The 17,936-nt window shown below is 45.5% G+C and overlaps 1 protein-coding gene across 1 annotated transcript; it reads right to left on the bottom strand.

Annotated features, from left to right (window-relative positions):
* Positions 1–2,323: 2,323 nt before the first annotated feature.
* NKX6-2 (NK6 homeobox 2) lies at positions 2,324–7,784 on the bottom strand. Its single transcript, XM_086920241.1, has 3 exons — positions 6,681–7,784; positions 5,406–5,578; positions 2,324–3,204 (listed from the first exon to the last, which is right to left on the bottom strand). The coding sequence occupies exons 1-3, from the start codon at positions 7,111–7,113 to the stop codon at positions 2,956–2,958; spliced, it is 855 nt and encodes a 284-aa protein (XP_086776367.1). The 5' UTR covers positions 7,114–7,784; the 3' UTR covers positions 2,324–2,955.
* Positions 7,785–17,936: the final 10,152 nt, after the last annotated feature.

Raw genomic sequence — 17,936 nt, 5'->3', positions numbered from 1 at the left:
TTCCAATGCGGCATTCTGCCAATGGACGTATCGTAACTATGCACTCCGTTTGTCTTAAGTTAATGTATGTTGGTGTAAGTTTGTATGAGTGTTAACTTTATTAAAACTTGCATTACACATGACATATTGTTCTTTTGCAATAAGCACCGCCCACTGGCATTTTTTTATCAATGCATGTATTTTGCGAATACACTACAGCATTAATGAATGAAACACGTGTATGTTTAAGTGCTAGATTGTATTAATGCATCAATTACACTTATGTACGTGTTAGCATGCATTAATGCATGGATTTTAAACACTTTCGAGGGGCCCCTTTGATCAATGCAGTTATTTTAATACTGTACTGACGGTTATCTTGTATTAATGCATGTAACATCTGAATGTTCTAGACAGTGCTGGCTTGTGTCAATGCATCCAGATTAACTATGTGGTACTGCTGTCTTGTATTAATGCCTATATTATCTGTATGTTCTCTCTAACGCTATTTCGTGTTAGTGCATCCAGTGTAATTATGTACAGCTATTATCTTGCATTAATGCCTGTATATTCTAGGGATAGATCGTGTTACAGCATCAGTTTAATTACTATGCACTACTGTTATCTTGCCTGTAATATCTGCATGTTCTGGTGCGTGTTAATACATCCAGTGAAACTATGTAATATTGTTATTTTAAATTAAAGTATGCAAATTGTTGTGCTAGCTCCTGTTAATGCATCCAGTATAATTACTATACACTATTCTTATCTTGCAGTAATGCCTGTAATATCTGTATGCTCTCTCTAGTGCTACCTCGTGTTAATGCATCCAGTTTATATATGCACAATTGTTCTCTTGCATTAATGCCTGTATGTTCTAGTGCTAGCTCCTGTTAATGCACCCAGTATAATTACTATACACTATTGCTATTTTGCATTAATGTGTAAAATATCTGTGTGTTCCCTTCAGTGGTAGCTCGTGTTAATGCATCCAGTGTCATTATGTACAACTGTTATCTTGCATTAATGCCTGTGATGTCCGTATTTTCTAGTACTAGCTCGTGTTAATATATCCAGTGTAATTATGTGGTACTGCTATCTTGCATCAATCCTTGTAATATCTGTATGTTCTTGTGCTAGCTCGTGTTAATGCATCCAGTGTAATTATGTGGCTCTGGCTATCTTGCATTAATGCCTGTAACGTCGTTATTTTCTCGCACTCGCTCGCGTCAATTCATCCTGTGTAACTATGTTCTGCTGCTATCTTGTACAAGGAAGCGACGCGTGGGCGAGGTAGAAGTGTTTGCCCTGTCGAATAAAGACCGTGCACCCGTAGATTAAATATAAATATTTTTTCCAAGCTCGGAGCGCAGCTGTTTCGTTCAGGCCACAGAGAGCACACAGAATATATTAGCTGAAGTTTAAGCGCGCGGATTATAAAATGCGCTGCTCTTCGACAGCCTTAAACGCTACTTCGTGCATTTAAAGAAAACTCCTTCTTAACTATAGGAGCTTCTTCGGGAAGGGTTTTTACATCACACTCTTATTGACATAAATATTTGTATCAATAAAGATCTGGGAATAAAGAATACCGAGAGAGCAAACTGTAGTTTTCCCTCCGTGGTGTGTCATGCCAACAGCTGACAGGTGTCAGTGGGCAGCATCTTCCGAGCACAGGCCCCGCTTGTCCTTGAAAGTCCCCACCTGTAGCGCGCTGCTCATTACCACATGTTAACGAGCCGGGTCGGGCCCTCTCATTTCCAACCTGATGAACAGAAGCATTTTTCAAGTACAATATTGAATACGCGGTAAACGGTTCTATATCACCCCATAGTCACATATGCTGCCAACAGTAAATAAGATGTGCGAGTGACGTGGCACGGAGCACGTCCCGCCGGTGTCCTACGCACTGGAGGGTCATACTAGGCTGAGACAGAACCTATTGGGGTTCGCATTCACGTGCTTGGTATTTTGATTCATTTATAATAAAATAAAAAGAGCGATTAGTATGAAGGGAGCACACAAATACATTCGGCATTTAGAAAATTCCACAGGGGGCATCTCTTGTGCACACGTGTTGAATACATTTTGTGAGTAAGCGCCTCAATAAACTGAAAGCTAGTAATGCTTGCCCCCATGTACTGCGGCGTCAGCCATAGCTGTTCTGTCAAACATTCAAGCGCATTTCGAAAAGCAGACCTAGTTTTGACACAGTGTACGTACTTGTCATTAAATTGACAATTTAATAAAATCGTATCAAACTCTGCTCCTTATGGTAATTCTGTAAATTAATTCCTCTGTTTTTCTTATTGTATCATATCCCGGGAGTATCAATAACTATGCATTTTTTAAGACGCTTGTTAAATAATTTATTGATTATACAAAGTCTTTCCAACCGCTGTCTAGACAATAATATTCTTAATTCAATTTAAAATCCATTGTCCCGTTTTCTCTCTCCTCTGGGTCAGGCTGGGGCTGTTGAGCGTAAAATCCACGGACATAAAGAAACGACTAAAAGACTGAATAAAAGGGGGGAAATACATATAACGACTTTTGCAGGTACCTTTATGTGCAAAGGAAGTGTCCTGGATCTGTGATTTACAAAACAGTAGCAAAGTGTGAGTCCAGGCTCAGGAATCCCAACCAGGAGGAAGCCACGAGAGAAAGAGAGAAAAACAAACAGAAGGAAGAAAGAACTGCCAACCTGGTCCATCGGGGAGCAGGTAGATTTTTCATAACTTATTCTGTAAAAAATATATACATCTGAACATTACAATTTAGGCTGTACAACACATCACTTTGTTTAAAACATTCACTTACACTTCTTTATAATTTGTATACCCTGGTTAATTCGGCTTTTTGAAAGCGCTGGGGCGGGTGGAGAAGGGGCAGTAAAGTTCGAGGACGGGAGGTACAAGTTCGCGGACAGGAAGTAAAAGTCCGGGTATTCCGAGTCCTTCCGGGTACCCCCTGATATCACAACGTGTCCGAGTTGTTGCTGCAGGGGCTGATGAGCGTTAAGTTTGTGGATTTGTGCTTTTTTAACAACCTGCAGATTTTCTCATCGTCCGAGTTGGGGTCCAGGGGCTTGTTGTACTCGTCGTCGTCCTCGTTGTCCGAGCTCTCCTTCATCTTCTCGGTCTCCGAGTCGTGCTTCTTCTTCGCCGTGGCCATCTCGGCGGCGTGCCTCTTCCGCCACTTGGTCCGCCGGTTCTGGAACCACACCTGGTGGGAGAGGGGGCACAAGGCGTTAGTGCTCAAGTTCACTCAGGACCTATTTTGACAGATAGGATCGGGGACCGGGGGCACGGGGTGTCGCTCCCCCAACTCAGGATCCCCCTCAGAATAATAACCACATATCTAACAATGTAAGATATCGATCACCACACAGCTCACGGCTCCTCGGAGTGATACCCAGTTAAGTTAGCGTAATGCCAGTTCACCATCCACGACCCCCCCCCCCCCCAGAAGCTTCAGAGTGATATCCGCCTAACCCCCCGGCTCATAGACCTTCTCAAACTGATAACCCTTCACCCTCCAAGCTCAGGGACCACACCGAGTGATGTGGACAAGCTCTCCAGCATTTAGGGACCTCGGCGAGTGATGCTCCTATCCCTTACCATCTCGGGGACCCCTAACGAAAGCCCTACCCCCGTCCAGCAGTGACACCTCAGGCTCAGAAGGTCACCAGCGCACCTCTAAACTCAGAGACTTCACAGGGATACCATCAGAAGCCTCAGGGGATGATGTCCGCCAACCATGCTAGCACAGAGAACACCTCACGTCGTTCACCCTGAGGGCTCAGTGACAATAGATGGGTATCTCCTGAGCCTCCCATGTCAGGGACCCCGTCAGTCACTTTCCCATGCCCCTCCAGCTTAGTCACCCCTCAGCGTGAAACCCGCTGCCCTCACAGCTCAAGGACCTCCCCGGGGGATGCCCGCTCACCCCCGGCTCAGAGCCCTGTCCTACGCTCCCTGGCCGGCACCCTCTCTTTTAGTAATACACTTTCCTACACAGTATATAAAACCGAACATTTACAGACATAATCGTAGCGAGAAATGGTGCAAAAAAGACGATTAAGACGCTGCTAAGAGGGGGCGCGTAAGGCAGCTGGCGACGGAGAGTCAGTTAACTGCAAATTGTTTTTATACAACTCAATGACCTGCTTTAGATATTTCAGAAAAAACACATTGTAAAATGAATCGCCAAACTGCACTACGATGATTCATATTCTTACTGCAACTATAAACAGCGGTAGCATTAGTGTTTGTGCTATTAGTAACAATAACTGGTGGCAGGGGTTCACATTTCAGCACCGTGTCTAGGAGAAAGTTCGCGAATGTGCAAAACTGATACGCATCAGACAGACCCTGCTCTGTTGGAGATGTGTTATTTTGCGGGGTGTAAGGTATCTAAAACTATACAGCTTGTGTACATTGTTGGGTAGCAATTGGGAGTGGACACTAAATTGTTCACTGAAGTTGTAGTACTTTGCATTACCAATTGCTTCAAAACAATGCATGGTGGGAAAACGTTTTCTGTGTTTTGGTGATTGGTAGCTTTGGGTCTAAGGAAACTTTAGTGACAACATTTACCCCCACACTATAGATGCGTTGTGTTGGTGTCTCGCGAGCACAGTCAGTGGTAAACAGATGTGAACAATGCAAGTGATTGCTATATCCTAATAAACAAATACGAAGCCGAGCGCTTTCCGTGGCGCCACACATACAAACTGAATCGGACCCAACTGAAAAATTAAAAGAAAACCCGCAGCTGGATATTTTCTAATCAACAAATTCCCAAGAGTTTAAAACGTCGGCGGGAGTATACCGAGACCTAACTTAAAGTGTGAGGCAGGTGCTTTTTAACACCACACGTTTGTTGTTTTATTATGCGCAACTGCGTTTATATAGCGCTTCGAACTTCTGAAGTAGCTTTAACGCGCTTTCTTAAAAACGAATTGTTTCACTTATTGCTATGTTCAATCCGTGACCTACTCCGAATTATGTACAAGGCATGTTGGGCATAATACAAGCGTCAAAATGGAAAGAAAACTAAACGATTCTAAATTCAAATGTGGTTGTTAACACAACGGAAAAGAAGCATTAATGTGTATATCCGTGTTATGCGATGGAGTTTTCATATGATTGCGCATTGGCCTGACAATCCTGTCGGATTCCTTCAATGATTGCACTGCTGTAAATTGGGGTTGTGTTGATGTTCTCGCTCCTTAAGCAGTGATTACTGGGGACTGCCTGAGGGAATGTTTTATGTCTTTGTCAATAATGCCTCTTATGTAACGTTTCAGTGCCATGCACGGTGGGGGCACAGTCGGTCTGTGTGTGTGTCAGTCGGGGCTCTGTGTTTCTGCTCAGTTAAATGATCGATAACACCTGTAAACACTGTCACGCACGTCTGCTTACCTTGACCTGACTTTCAGTCATCCCCAGGGAGTAGGCCAGCCGCGCCCTCTCGGGCCCCGCCAGGTACTTGGTCTGTTCGAAGGTTTTCTCCAGGGCGAAGATCTGCTGTCCGGAGAACGTTGGCCTCGAGTGCTTCTTCTTGCCGTCCTTGTCGAGCATCATCCCGCTCTGGGCTGTAAGAAGCAACAGAGGGCGAGTTAGAACAGTGGCGACGAGGCGTCATATACACAGATAATGTCTAACGCGAACACGCTCTCAGCTGCACACTATAAGAACTGGTGACGTGTTTTGGTGATTGTGTGGCCTTATCAGGATCTGATGATGTGGAGAGTGCGTGCACACAATTATATACGGTTAACATTCATACACATCGAGACATAATCCAGATGTATATCTCAAGCACATCACTGGCACACCTGTGTCACTGAATACACTCCATGGAATAGAGGCCAGTCATATGCATGTGAAGTTTCTCTTTGTGTTGGCCCAGGCTACTAATTTGGAAACTGTTTTAGGGGAAACTGAAAAGAAATGAATTCTGATTACATAGCAGACGAGCTTCTCAATGACTGCGATCCCTGTACTCTTTATGTAAGTCTGAGCAGTAGAATACGCGTTAGCGGTGTTTTTACCGCGCGCTTTAAATGTGTCCTATCTGATGTTCTGTCTATGTGCGTACATAGTGCTCCCCTCGGTTGTTGTGTCTCGTGCACATTGTTGCGATATTACTTCCCAATAATATAAAATACATACATTAATAAACAAATAAGAGCAAATAAGTCTAGTGTGTTTAATTTCCAATGCACTGAATATTAGATACACCATTTCCCAAAAAAGTAAAGCAGGCCTCACAACGAAAGTCGAGAAAACAAATGTGTGTCTGGTCCATTAAAGGTTGAGTTTCAACAGAAGGAAAGGTTGGTGTGGTGGTTAGGTCAGTGCCTTTGGCCGCATATTATGGTTAATAATAGTATTCTAATAGTGAAAGGAGTAGTGGTATCATCATTGCTGCAACTAAGTTAAAGTATATGAGCTTCTTTATATGCAAAGTGATCTTGGGCTGTCAACTGTTGTAACTGCTACTGGATACATTTACTAGAGGAACTTAGTTTTGACGTTTTAGCCCACAGATGCGTAGTACTTATAAATATCACCTTTCAGTAAAACAGTCCCCTTCTCTATCCCTCCCCTCTCCATCACAATCCCAGTAAAGCTGAGCCACCATCCTTCCAGGAATGGCCCAGCAGACTGTCAGGGGTGTGCTGCAGTACTCACCGGGACAGCTCAGTCTGGGGTCCCTCCAGGGCGCCCCCTGCATGACTCCTGGCCAGAAGATGGGAGGCCGGCCGGGCAGCTCGGCCAGGGGTTTGGGGTACCGGGCCATAGCAGCGGGGTTGAAGTACATGCCAGAGGCGGTCAGTCCGTTGATGCGGGGCAGGCTGGACAGCAGCCCCCCGGCAGAGCCCAGAGGCCGGCCCAGGATATCGCTGATGCCGTGTGGGGTACCCAGGCCCGGGAACTGCGAGCTGATCTGCGAGAGGCTGGGCGCCTTGAAGCCCGAGGGGCTGTGGAGGGCGTAGGGGAAAAGCGAACTCTTCATCTCGGCCATGTTGTGCAGGGCGGCCAGCGGCGCGCTGCTCAGCACGAAGGCGGAGCCCTGCTGCTGCTGCCTCTGGGGGTTAGGATCCATCTGCCCCACCGCCAACATCTGTGCGCATGGAGGGGCGAAGGCGGCGGGCAGGGAGGGCGCCAGCGGGGCACGGACTTCAGACAGCACCGGCGACTTCAGAGACCCGCAGGAACTTCAGAGGGAGCAGGCACTTGAGATCACAGCAGAACTTCACTCAGCAACTTAGCAGGGTGCTCAGACACTTGTTCCCAGCAGGAAATCTGAGCGGGCAGCAGAGTCTTCAGAGAGCGGATCAGCAGGACCATCAGAGAGCGGCCGAGGCTCTTCGGAGAGCAGCAGGTGCAGCAGCAAGAGCCCGTGCCAGGCGAGCGCCCCCCAAGAGCAGCCCCGAGGCGCCCCCTGCAATCAGCAGAGACTTCTCATGAGACCACACGCAGCCGGTGAAACTTCAGAGTCTGCAATGGCAGCACCCGTGGGCAGGCTTCACGGACGGCAGAAGAGCAGCGACGACCCTCCAGAGGCCTCCAGCGGTGCCCGCACTCCTCGGGGAGCAGCAGCGAGTCCCAGGCAGGCGTCACCCAGAGCACGCGCGGGCGCGGCGGTGTATGCGTCCCGGTTTGGAACACAGAGTAACCCCGGCGTTGCTCGCGCGCCGGCCGTCAGTCCCCTCACAGGAAGCAGCGCGTCCCTCGCGCACCGACGTAGTCCCCAGGCAGCGAGCGCACCCAGCGCTTCCGGACTGTGCATTCAGCGCCCTGTCACCCGCCGCACTTGATAAGCTGCGCCGCCACCCGCCGGCCGCCGCTCCCCATTGGCGGAGCCAGGTTCGGCGCGCGCTCTGATTGGACGATCGATCGAGGGCCCTTGTCCCCGCTCTGCGTCGGCGTCAGCTGCGGGCCTGCACAGTCAATGAAGCTCCTATTATACAGTCAGGTGCTGTAAATCCCGCCGCTGATTTATCTGCCCCAGCCACCGAATAAATCCCCTTCAATGGGATTTTAGTGAGCACACCCGGGCTTTAAAAGGAAATCAGCACAAAATATGAGCATCGTGTTTGATCACATAAAAAATGCAGATCCGGAGCCCATCAGGGCTGCGATGCATCAGGGCTCAACAAAACGAGCATGGACGCACCTTTTCATGGGACGGCCAAACTATTGCATAACGATAGCTGCGAGCTTAGAGGCGCCCTTGTCATGGGATCGGATGAGGCGGCTGAAGCAGCTGCAGAAGAGCCTATTGTGCCTGAGAGGGGCACTTCGGGTGCACTCCTCAGGTCTATGAACTTTGCATGAAGTGCCCGTCCTTTTTTGTCGAACTGTATAATTGGGTAGCTCTTGGCGCGGGAGCATAATGGAGTGCCAGGTCTTTTGTAAATTGAAACAAATTCCAGATACTTGACTATCATCAGGGGGTGCCCTATTAGCGTATGCAATTTCCTAAAAACAAAACAAGTGGTAATGAAAGGTCGGATACCTTTCTTAGATGAATACACATTTGTTCCCAAAACTCACTTCAAAACTATTTTATTTTGATTAACGATCCTCCGCGGGAGCCTTATTTAACCTTTCAGGGAGTCTATGGGCAACTTTCGTCGCTGTCTACTTTTAATTCCAAGGGGCCGCAAAAGATGGTTTTGCGGTCCGTTCGACTCCTATGCTGGTTTTATGGGAATTTGTGGCGGGCCAGTCCACCAGAAAGACTAGAGGGGAAGAAGTCACGGCTATGCAGTACCACAGATAACATTTTCGACTGGCCTTCGACGCGCCTGCCTGCAGGAGACTCTCCAGGTTTCCCGACAGACCTGCCTCCTTCGCACTCCTTTATGAGATATTAAGAAGACCCGTTTTAAAATTACGGCGATTAGGTTTTGCGTGCTAATGTAGACAGGCTTAAATTGGACCTACGTGCGTTTATGCTATATGTAAGAACTGTTCATGCTCTACTAATATAACAGGATTTTTAAAAAAAAAATCATAAAGAACATGTCAGCGATGAACTTTTAACTATAAAGCACGTGCTTGGAAGCCACATGTTCTGATGAACACTCTTTTAGGATAGGACATTCGTATACTGAGCGTTTCCCATCAGAGCTACTAAAGTGTAGTAGTTTCTACTTAGTAAACCCCTAGATATATCCCTATATGCTTGTTGTGTTCAGCCTATTGTTTTTGTTACGGATAAATTCGTTTGGATTTTTTAATTATATATATTTTTTTATTTTGAAGGTCATTTCGCCGACCTCGCCTTTTTCTCTTTTTAGAATTGCAGTTTTATTGGAAAACGAGTGCGCTGCAAAACCCCCGCTGTCAAAGCGTTCTCCTTTATATATATGCCCCCACAAGTACATCAACTGGCTATAGGACACCGAACACTCAGTTCTTTTGTGACACTATAAACGCATATTTCAGTGTTTCCCTGGTATGAGATTCGTTTTAATTGTGAACGATTTCGAATCACGATGAAATAGTAGTTCAAGTGGATTCGAATGTCGCCACAAGTCGGTCCTTGTATATAAACCTATAGACAGATATTCGCGTGCCTCTGTCGCTTCCGAGTTCTATCCGTCGATGGAGAGGCTGGGGGAATAACACGATCTGCAGTGACCCCAAGGTTGCGGGGTGAATCCCAGTGGGGCCTAGTCTGTCGATCATCCTTCTCGTGTACCCTAAGCGATTTCGAGCGGATTAGGCAGTGACACCTTTGGTTTACAGCGTAAAGAAACAGAAACGCAAGGAACTGGTTATTATGACGATGGTTAACACGCGCTGCCGATTGCCTTTGTGGCGTGCACCAGTTTATTTTGTCCGTTTTATGATTATTTCTCCCTTTCTTGTGATATTACATGCGTCTATTACGTGCGTACTTGCAGAAGTCCACCGGAATACGCAAGTGTGCCACATTTGGGTAATGGTGGCGGTTTGGGGGAGGGGGGGGGGGGCTTGGGAGGTGGTTGGATGCGAACAGTAGAAGTCGAGACAAATGCTGTCACCCGAGCTTTGGGAAGTATTTTCTTTAGGGTGAATCAGGGTCCGTGGCACTTGTGTCCAGTGCGTGAAAGTGCAGGTAGCCACTATCACAGAGTACTGGTTTGCTACTGAGAAGTGCAGCTATGCTTTCGTTAAAGGTATCCCCCACCGCCTTCTGATAAATGTTGGTACCTTCCAAATGAACGAAATGTAGGTAGTCAGTCCCTGTCATATAAAGCACCGTCTATGTCACAATTTCGGATCTGAGGAGGGGTCTGGTGAAAGGATGGCTGGTTTCTACCGCCCCCAGAGAAGAGTGCAGATGACCGCGGCCTGTGGCTCGTGCTGAAGCCTACTCAGTGGCATGAAACGGACAGACAGGCAATAGTGCGCTTCTTCTATTTTCGAAGAACGGCACCCCAAGAAGAAAAACATTCTTCTGGGCATCTATAACCTTTTCGTTATTTGCTGCGACGTAGCAGCAAATATTAGAGTGCTCCATAATTATAACATTTTATTTTCATTTCTGTGTTGGCCTTTAAGTTTCAAATCCACCTACGCTAAATACTCAAGCCTTGTACGCATACTGAAGTTTTATTTTTCTCACTATGCTAATTAATGTAGATTGCGGTGTCATTTACTGGGATAAAAACAACAATTATATACACGTGTTCCTATCAGTTTTTGTTTGTGACTATATGGACCCATCCGGGATGAAGCCTACATTTCTCGGTCTCGTCTATATACTCTCCCCTCAGGGGCATTTTCTCTATTCCTGACTGAATTTGTTATTGTTAATTAGCACCTGTGTGGAGCAGAACGTTAATTCCACGCTGCATTGGTGCCCTTGGGTATGATGTTGCAGGAGAGGTTTTCTGTGTGTCTGGCTGCCAGGGCACACCACTGTCCAGCGAGTACTGGATTTAGACCTCCCCTGGGACTACACTATTTAAAGTTCGGGCCCCGAAGCGTCTGTCTCGGTGTGACATTGTTAGCGATGCTCAGATCCCATTCTGGGACTGCCAGGACCACAGGGACCGGAATGAAAAATGGCCGGGCTCTGCGGTTCCCTGGCCTGTGACTGGTATTCTGCGGATGACACAGTGAGCAGATGAGGACGGCTGCTGGGAGGGCCTGGCGCAGGCGCGCCCTTGGAAGGGTAGAAAATAGCGGGGGCCTGGTGGTGAGGTACACTCCGCACTGCAGGCCACGGGGGTGAAGATTACCAGTAACACTGGCGCTGCATGTCAAACTGTGTCTTCTGAGGTACCCTCTGCACTGCAGGCCCCAGGGGTGGAGTTTACCAGTAACACTGGCGCTGCATGTCAAACTGTGTCTCTGTCTTTTGTTTAAAGTATTTTACTGTTGATTTTATTCACTTAACCACAAACAATGGCACAGTCGTGACAGGCTTTTGCAATGAATATTGAAGTACATGCGTACTGAAGTGAGTTGAAACTATTGATTATTGTGCAATTAAGATAAGGTAGCACTACAATCATATCCTTCCGGTTACCGCCATAAAAGTAATAAAGAACTGATGGCTGTCTGAAGGTTTCATTTTTGTTACCGTCACGGGAATCATAAGATAGAGGTACTCTGCTATTCCTCACCCGACTCCATTAGCCTTCTGCCTCTTTCTCTCTTCCTGCCACCTGGCCATTTCACAGGCTTACAGTTCAGTGGGTTCTGTTGTGGTGGTGCGGAAGGGTGAACCTTTCTGCCCACTATTATGGGATGATGTGTTCTGTTTCCTTTGCTTCATAGTAATATTCAGTTTGTGATGAACAATGATGGGGTGGTCATATATTACAAACCTCCTCCTCCATTCTTCTTCCGGTCCTAGTCATTATCTCCCTTATTGTCGTCTTTACCCCGTGGTCTCTGGGCCTACTTGCTATGTATGCTCCCCCACGATGCCTGTCTCATGGCCTTGGTGCTGTCATATTTTGCATCTATTGGATTCCAAGTCAGGACTTGGAGGGATGTTAAAGATGTAGGTAGCTCTTGGGTGCTAGACTCATCAAGTTTTGTGGTTGTTTGGTGTAGTTGTGTTGGGCTTCATCATTAGTTCAGTCTTAGTTTAAATGTCATCACTTTCTGCTCTGCACTAGTTAAGTGCTGTCTGACTAGTACCGTGATCCACTTAGCCCACACAGCATTCTTTCTGTAAGCCCTTTGCTGTATACCCTTCTTCCCTCACCCCCCACCATCCCTCTCCCTCATATATACCATACCGCTCCCATTGGAGCACTCTGACCATGTCCCACAAGAGTAATGCTTTCTCAGAAGTGGCTAGGTTTGTGTAGAAGTCGTGGAATTTAACTCTTTGGAATTCCACAGAGTTGCACAAATACTATACGAGATTCCATGGAGTTCCTCAAATGGGCAGAAAATGCACAGGGCGCTGCTCATGTTACAATTTCAGGGCCTGTAGTGCATTCTGCGCTGAAAAATCAGTGTGAATGCCAGCACACTATTTCAGAGTTGCTTTTGCTACAGCTCAAGTAGTAAATCCACTCATGAAGCAGCCCTGTGACTGCATGAGTAAACTCTTTAGAAAATCTTCCCTGTATCCTCCTAGTGACCATAAATCATGCCAGGGGACATCGAATCTTGTTCCACTCTCCCACTCCCATTCTGAAGCATCACATTGTTTCCATTGTCATCGTGTTCCTCGAATGTGAAAAAATTCCACCATGCTGCGATTGGTGGAATTTGGCAGGAATTCCGCATTACAAGAGTAACACAGAGTCACCAAATTTCTCCTATTCTGCTCGCAGAATTAAAATGAAGGATGGGCCTAGAAGTGGCCTGATGATTACATACATTTTTCAACTGTGTATTCTTCACAGATGATGTCCCTATCTCTCAATGTCAATTGCATCTCCCATTGCATCAGGTGAAAGACACTGTTCTCAAGACATGGGCCCATCCAAATGGGAAATATATGTTCGTAAAAGTCCGTACTGAGGTGCCATACATGTAATAGGTGCACCTAATACATTTAAAGCCTCTTTCTTATCAGTACTTTTTAGGATACTCACAGAACCCAAGTCTACAAAGACGATAATTGAAGGCAATTGGGAAGTGACCATACACTCCTTACTGAATGGGAATATCATATTTGACAGTCACTATGCCCAGGGACAGGGCATGGTGCACAGTCCAAAAATGAAGCCTACTGTGGTCGAATCCAGTACAAGCTGCAAAGGGAACTTTGAGTACCCATAATTACCCTAGCTGGTACAATAGTGAGGGCTATACCATGAAACGTAAAGTCTTCCAGGCTCTTGTCCTATGTCACCATTGAAGTGGTTTTCAAGCCTATAGGAGGAAATATAAATATTTGCTAAGAATAAAGAAGCAGGCAGCACAGAATGCACAGTGGGAAGACCTGAAGGAAGCAAATTATGTAAAGAACTCCAAGAGATTCTGGGAGGATGTTACCAGGGTAGATAGTGGAAAGACAAATAAGCCAGAATGCGATATAGGCTCAAGGCAGTGGGTTAACCACTTTAGCTACCTCTATATGTGTGACAACGCCGATTGAAGCAAAGGGGGGTCTATATCGAGTAAGGAACAGTGTGCAATGTATTTCTTGATGGGCATCTTAGTACTGGCAGTGTAAAGGGCATTGGCCAGTATGAAAAAATTTAAAGCCACCGGTCCGGATCTGATGCCTGTGGATCTCTTCCAAGAAGATCTGCACTTGTGGACTACAGTACTTACTAAGGTATTTAGTGTCGCCATAGCCAGTAATAATATCCCTCAATCATGGCTATCAACAGTCTTTGTACCCATTTACAAATAAGATTATGGTAGCTGCCCTTCCAACTATCGCCCGAGATCCTGTTTAGATGGTGCAGGTAAAATTCTTGGGAAAGTTGTATTAAATTGACTTTGAGGTGGGTGGATAAAGAAAACATTTTAACCGAGCAGCAGGCTGGCTTCAGGTCTAAGGTGGGAACTGTTGACCAAGCGGTACGTTTATATAAGATACGTCATAATTACATTAAAATAGAAAGGCATCATTGTACTTAACATTTAGTGACCTGAAGTCAGCATTTGATCTTGTTGATTGGACAAGGCTATGGGAATGTTTGCTATGCAGGGAGTAAAGGGATCTATTTTGTGTATAATAAGGGCCCGGCATACCTACAATACTGTGTGTTAGCAGCTTTACTTTTATTGACGTTTTCTAAATGATGAGGTTGACCACCTATTGGAGAATCCCATTGATGTCCTTATGATAGCTGTCTGGAAGGTTACAATCCTCCTTTTTGCAGACAATGCATTTCTTTTGGCCAAAATGGAGAACTCATTGCATAGGTTGGTAAAACGTTTGACTGATTATTGTAATAAGAAGACTCTTACCATCAACAGCAGTAAGACTAAAGTCATGGTATTATGATCAACCCCAGGACTAAAGACAGGGCACGAGTCGGGGTACCACGCGGGTGGACGGCATCCCCCCACTTATTTTCGAGGGTTTTCCAGGGTGGACGCCGTCCACCCTGCTCAATCACAAAGCCGTCCACCATTTACAATGAAAACCGCGTCCACCCTTACAAAATAGGTGCGCGCGGGTGGATGGCTGAAATCGGAAGTTTCTCGGACTGCCGCAGGACACCACGCCGGTCACCACGCCCCTTCACCTACCAGGTTCGCCGTTGCAACCAATGGATGGACGCCGTATTTTAACAGGTTTTTGCCTTTCGTGACGTCACTTTCGGTTGTGACGTCACTCCCTGTCTGTGAGCGTCCCCCCACTTCTAGGTTGCTGCCTCTTGTGACGTCACTTCCGGTTGTGATGTCACTTCCTGTATGTGAGCGTCCCCCCACTTCTTTATTTAGGACTTGTGCCCTGACTAAAGAGTAAGTTATTAATAAAGAATAATTGAATTGAGCATGTAAGGTTCTACTATTATCTTGGGATACTATGGAGGAAATTAATTACATCACAAACTCAAGCACAAACAAAACTGTATATCTTATTATGAACGCAAATATTCAAAACAACACTTGTTCTTTTCTTGTGTTCTTCTAATTTCTTTCTTCTTTTTTTAGCCTTAAAGCCAACACGTGTTTCGTTGTGATGGGGTGTGCCCCACTACTTTCTCAGGGCTAAAAACATAATAAAGAACAGTACAGCTTGTGGTATGTCACTTTCAACCAAATCACATCATACCGTGTTACAGTGATCACACTGGTAAATCCTAAATAGTGGTAATACATGGAAACTCATGCACTTTTATATCCCATTTTTTCTTTGTTACTAGTTCTGGATTTATAAGGAAAACATAACCCTCCAAATTTCAAGTCATTATTTGGCATGAAGTGGTGCTACAATTCGTGAGGAGTGCCCTAAGTGGGGTTTTACAAGGCGTGGCACCCTCAAAGGAATCGACAATATTTAGAATATCATGCAACACCTAAAGCTCTATAAAAATTGTATGTAGCTATCTCCATATGATCCTCAGTTTACTACCTGTGTTCACTGTAATGTTGGTAGTCGGATCTAATATTTCACAGTGATTATACCACTAGGAAGGGGTTGGATTTAAACCTTTGACACCAAATAGAAAGGACTTAAGAATAGAGACAGATTGAACTATGGAATGCAAATACTGCTGAGCCACAGTATAATATGGAGGTGAACACCTTAATTGGGGATGCTCCCGGTCAGTACCTGATGGAGTATTATTATTTATGTACAGATGACGCCCTTTGAAGAATATTGTTTACCTGATACCCGGGACGTAAGTACAACTGGAAGGAAGGTATGGTATACACTATAGTGGTGATATATATGCCCTGTCGTTATGGATCAGGATTGGTTACCTCTAATAAATACATATTTCTTACTGCAGGACTGAGAGGATATGATCTCTGTAACACAGGTATGATGTGATGTGTTTGAAAGTGACATACCACACACAGCCAGTATTGTTTTTTGTTATGATTTTTAGCCCTGAGGAAGTTGTGGGGTGCACCTCATCACAGCCAAACACGTGTTAGGTCTAAGGCTAAAAAAAGAAGAAAGGAATTAAAAGAATACAAGAAAAGAACAAGTGAAATTTTGAATATTTGCATTGAGAATACGTTATACAGTTAGCATGTGTATGAGGTTGTGTTGTAATAATGTTCAAGTTATCAACTGATTGCATGATTTTTAGGGAGAAGGGTGAATCTCCCTAAAACCCATCCAAAAACTAGTTTGAACAGAGTGGGATTGTGGGTTAGTGCCACAACCCCAACAAATTCCCCATATCGACTTTTGGAGGAGAAACTTAGCTGGAAGGCCGAAATGTTGAAGGCCAGAACAAGCTTAATACAGTCTTCTGGAATGGTATTACAATTTAGGCAAAAAGGAAATGCTTGTAGTTTCAGTACCATAATTCAGGTATATAAGCACAAAGCGGTAGCAGCTGTGATCTATTGGGCTCAGCTCTGGGGTCATGGTAATTTATATTCGCTGCAAGCAGTAACAAGCATTGGCATAGCCAATAGGTCTCACTTTTGGGACCATATAAGTATTCAGTTATGCAACACAATATCCTTGGTGCAACAACATTAACTGTTGCATGGTTAAACACTTATAAGGCCCTAAAGGCGAGACCTATTGGCTATGCCAATGCGTGTTTTTTTTCTTAAAAAGGGCAAGCAATGCTATCAGGCTCCGGCTGCCACTTAGATGTAGAGTGAGAGAGAGGTATGTGTAGCAAGAAAGAGAAGTGTGGAGAGAGAGAGAGAGGGGTGTGTAGAGAAAGGGGGGTAGAGAAGGTGTGTAGAGAGAGGTGTGTAGAGAGTGGTGGGTAGAGCGAAGGGTAGAGAGAGGGGTAAGTAGCGCACCAAAATTCTATTAGCCATGTAACAGTTTAATGTTTCGCAGTTGCCAAAAGTCCGTTCGTCTGCTTCCTCTCCTCGGGCGTGTTTGTTTCTCGGTCACGCCCACTGCACAACCTCCCGGAAGACACCACTAACACCTAAACTGCCCTAATTAAGGCGCTGCAGGCAAGAGGAGTATTACAGGGATTAAAAAGGGAAACCAAAATAAGAGGTAAGAGGGCAAGAAAGGTGTGGATGAAAAATTCCGTTAAAGGGGAGTGGAGAGCAGAGATGAGGAGGAGAAGAAAGGGAAGGGTGGAGAAAGAAATGCGGCCGGAGAAGATTTAAAGCCGGGTGGAGTTGGACCAGAGGATCAGAGAAGAGACGCCTCTCGGAGGCCACCTTGCTGAGTCACGGTTGAACATCATCTCAGCTCTAAGATGCCATAGAAGAAAGGTTTACATTTCTAAAGTGTTACATGTTGCAAAGCAGGCGCAATTATATAAGTTGCTAGTTTTTTTTCAAAGCACACACTCGTGCTTGTGGCGCGCCGCTGCACATTCCAGCAACCTGTATGCCGCCACAAGCATGAGTATGTGCTTGGAAAAAGAGCTGTACGATGGCTAAAGGTCTCCTATGCAATGCGCGCTGCATAGGCGAGACTTAAAAAAGGGGGTACCTCCTTGTTAGCACTTTATATGGAACTTGGGCTAACTCCTTTGTCGGTACTGCCAGTAATAAAACTGATGCTGGACTGGGGCAGGCTGTTAAAGAACCATTAGCCCACCATATATTTGTGGTCCTAGAAGGATGTTTATGGATGTGGTGGTCCAAGTTGAGGATATTGATTGGCGCATGTAAGGAATTTGTTGCTAGAAATGCAACTGGTGCCTATTGGCCGAATCGAGTAAGGTTAGGTGTGATACCACTAATCTTTTGAAAGATTGCTCTTACAAACTTAGACGGGAATTAGAGTTATCTACATTAAAACCATGAAATATATTGAGCGATTACTTTGCGAGTAGAATAGATCCTGGTTGGAAGTCCTATCTGGACCAAGTCTATCAAGAACTAAAACGCACACTGTATTTCAAATTCAGA

Source organism: Lissotriton vulgaris, chromosome 5 (assembly GCF_964263255.1).
Source record: "Lissotriton vulgaris chromosome 5, aLisVul1.2, whole genome shotgun sequence".
Lineage (NCBI taxonomy): Eukaryota > Metazoa > Chordata > Amphibia > Caudata > Salamandridae > Lissotriton > Lissotriton vulgaris.
This window is presented reverse-complemented; position numbering and strand designations above follow the sequence as displayed.

Excerpts from the sequence above, each read along its gene's own strand:
- NKX6-2 (XM_086920241.1), bottom strand. The coding sequence starts at position 7,113 with ATGTTGGCGGTGGGGCAGATGGATCCTAACCCCCAGAGGCAGCAGCAG. Across the intron at positions 5,579-6,680 it reads CCCCAGACTGAGCTGTCCCG|CCCAGAGCGGGATGATGCTC; the intron begins GTGAGTACTGCA and ends TGCTTCTTACAG. Across the intron at positions 3,205-5,405 it reads TGACTGAAAGTCAGGTCAAG|GTGTGGTTCCAGAACCGGCG; the intron begins GTAAGCAGACGT and ends CTCTCCCACCAG.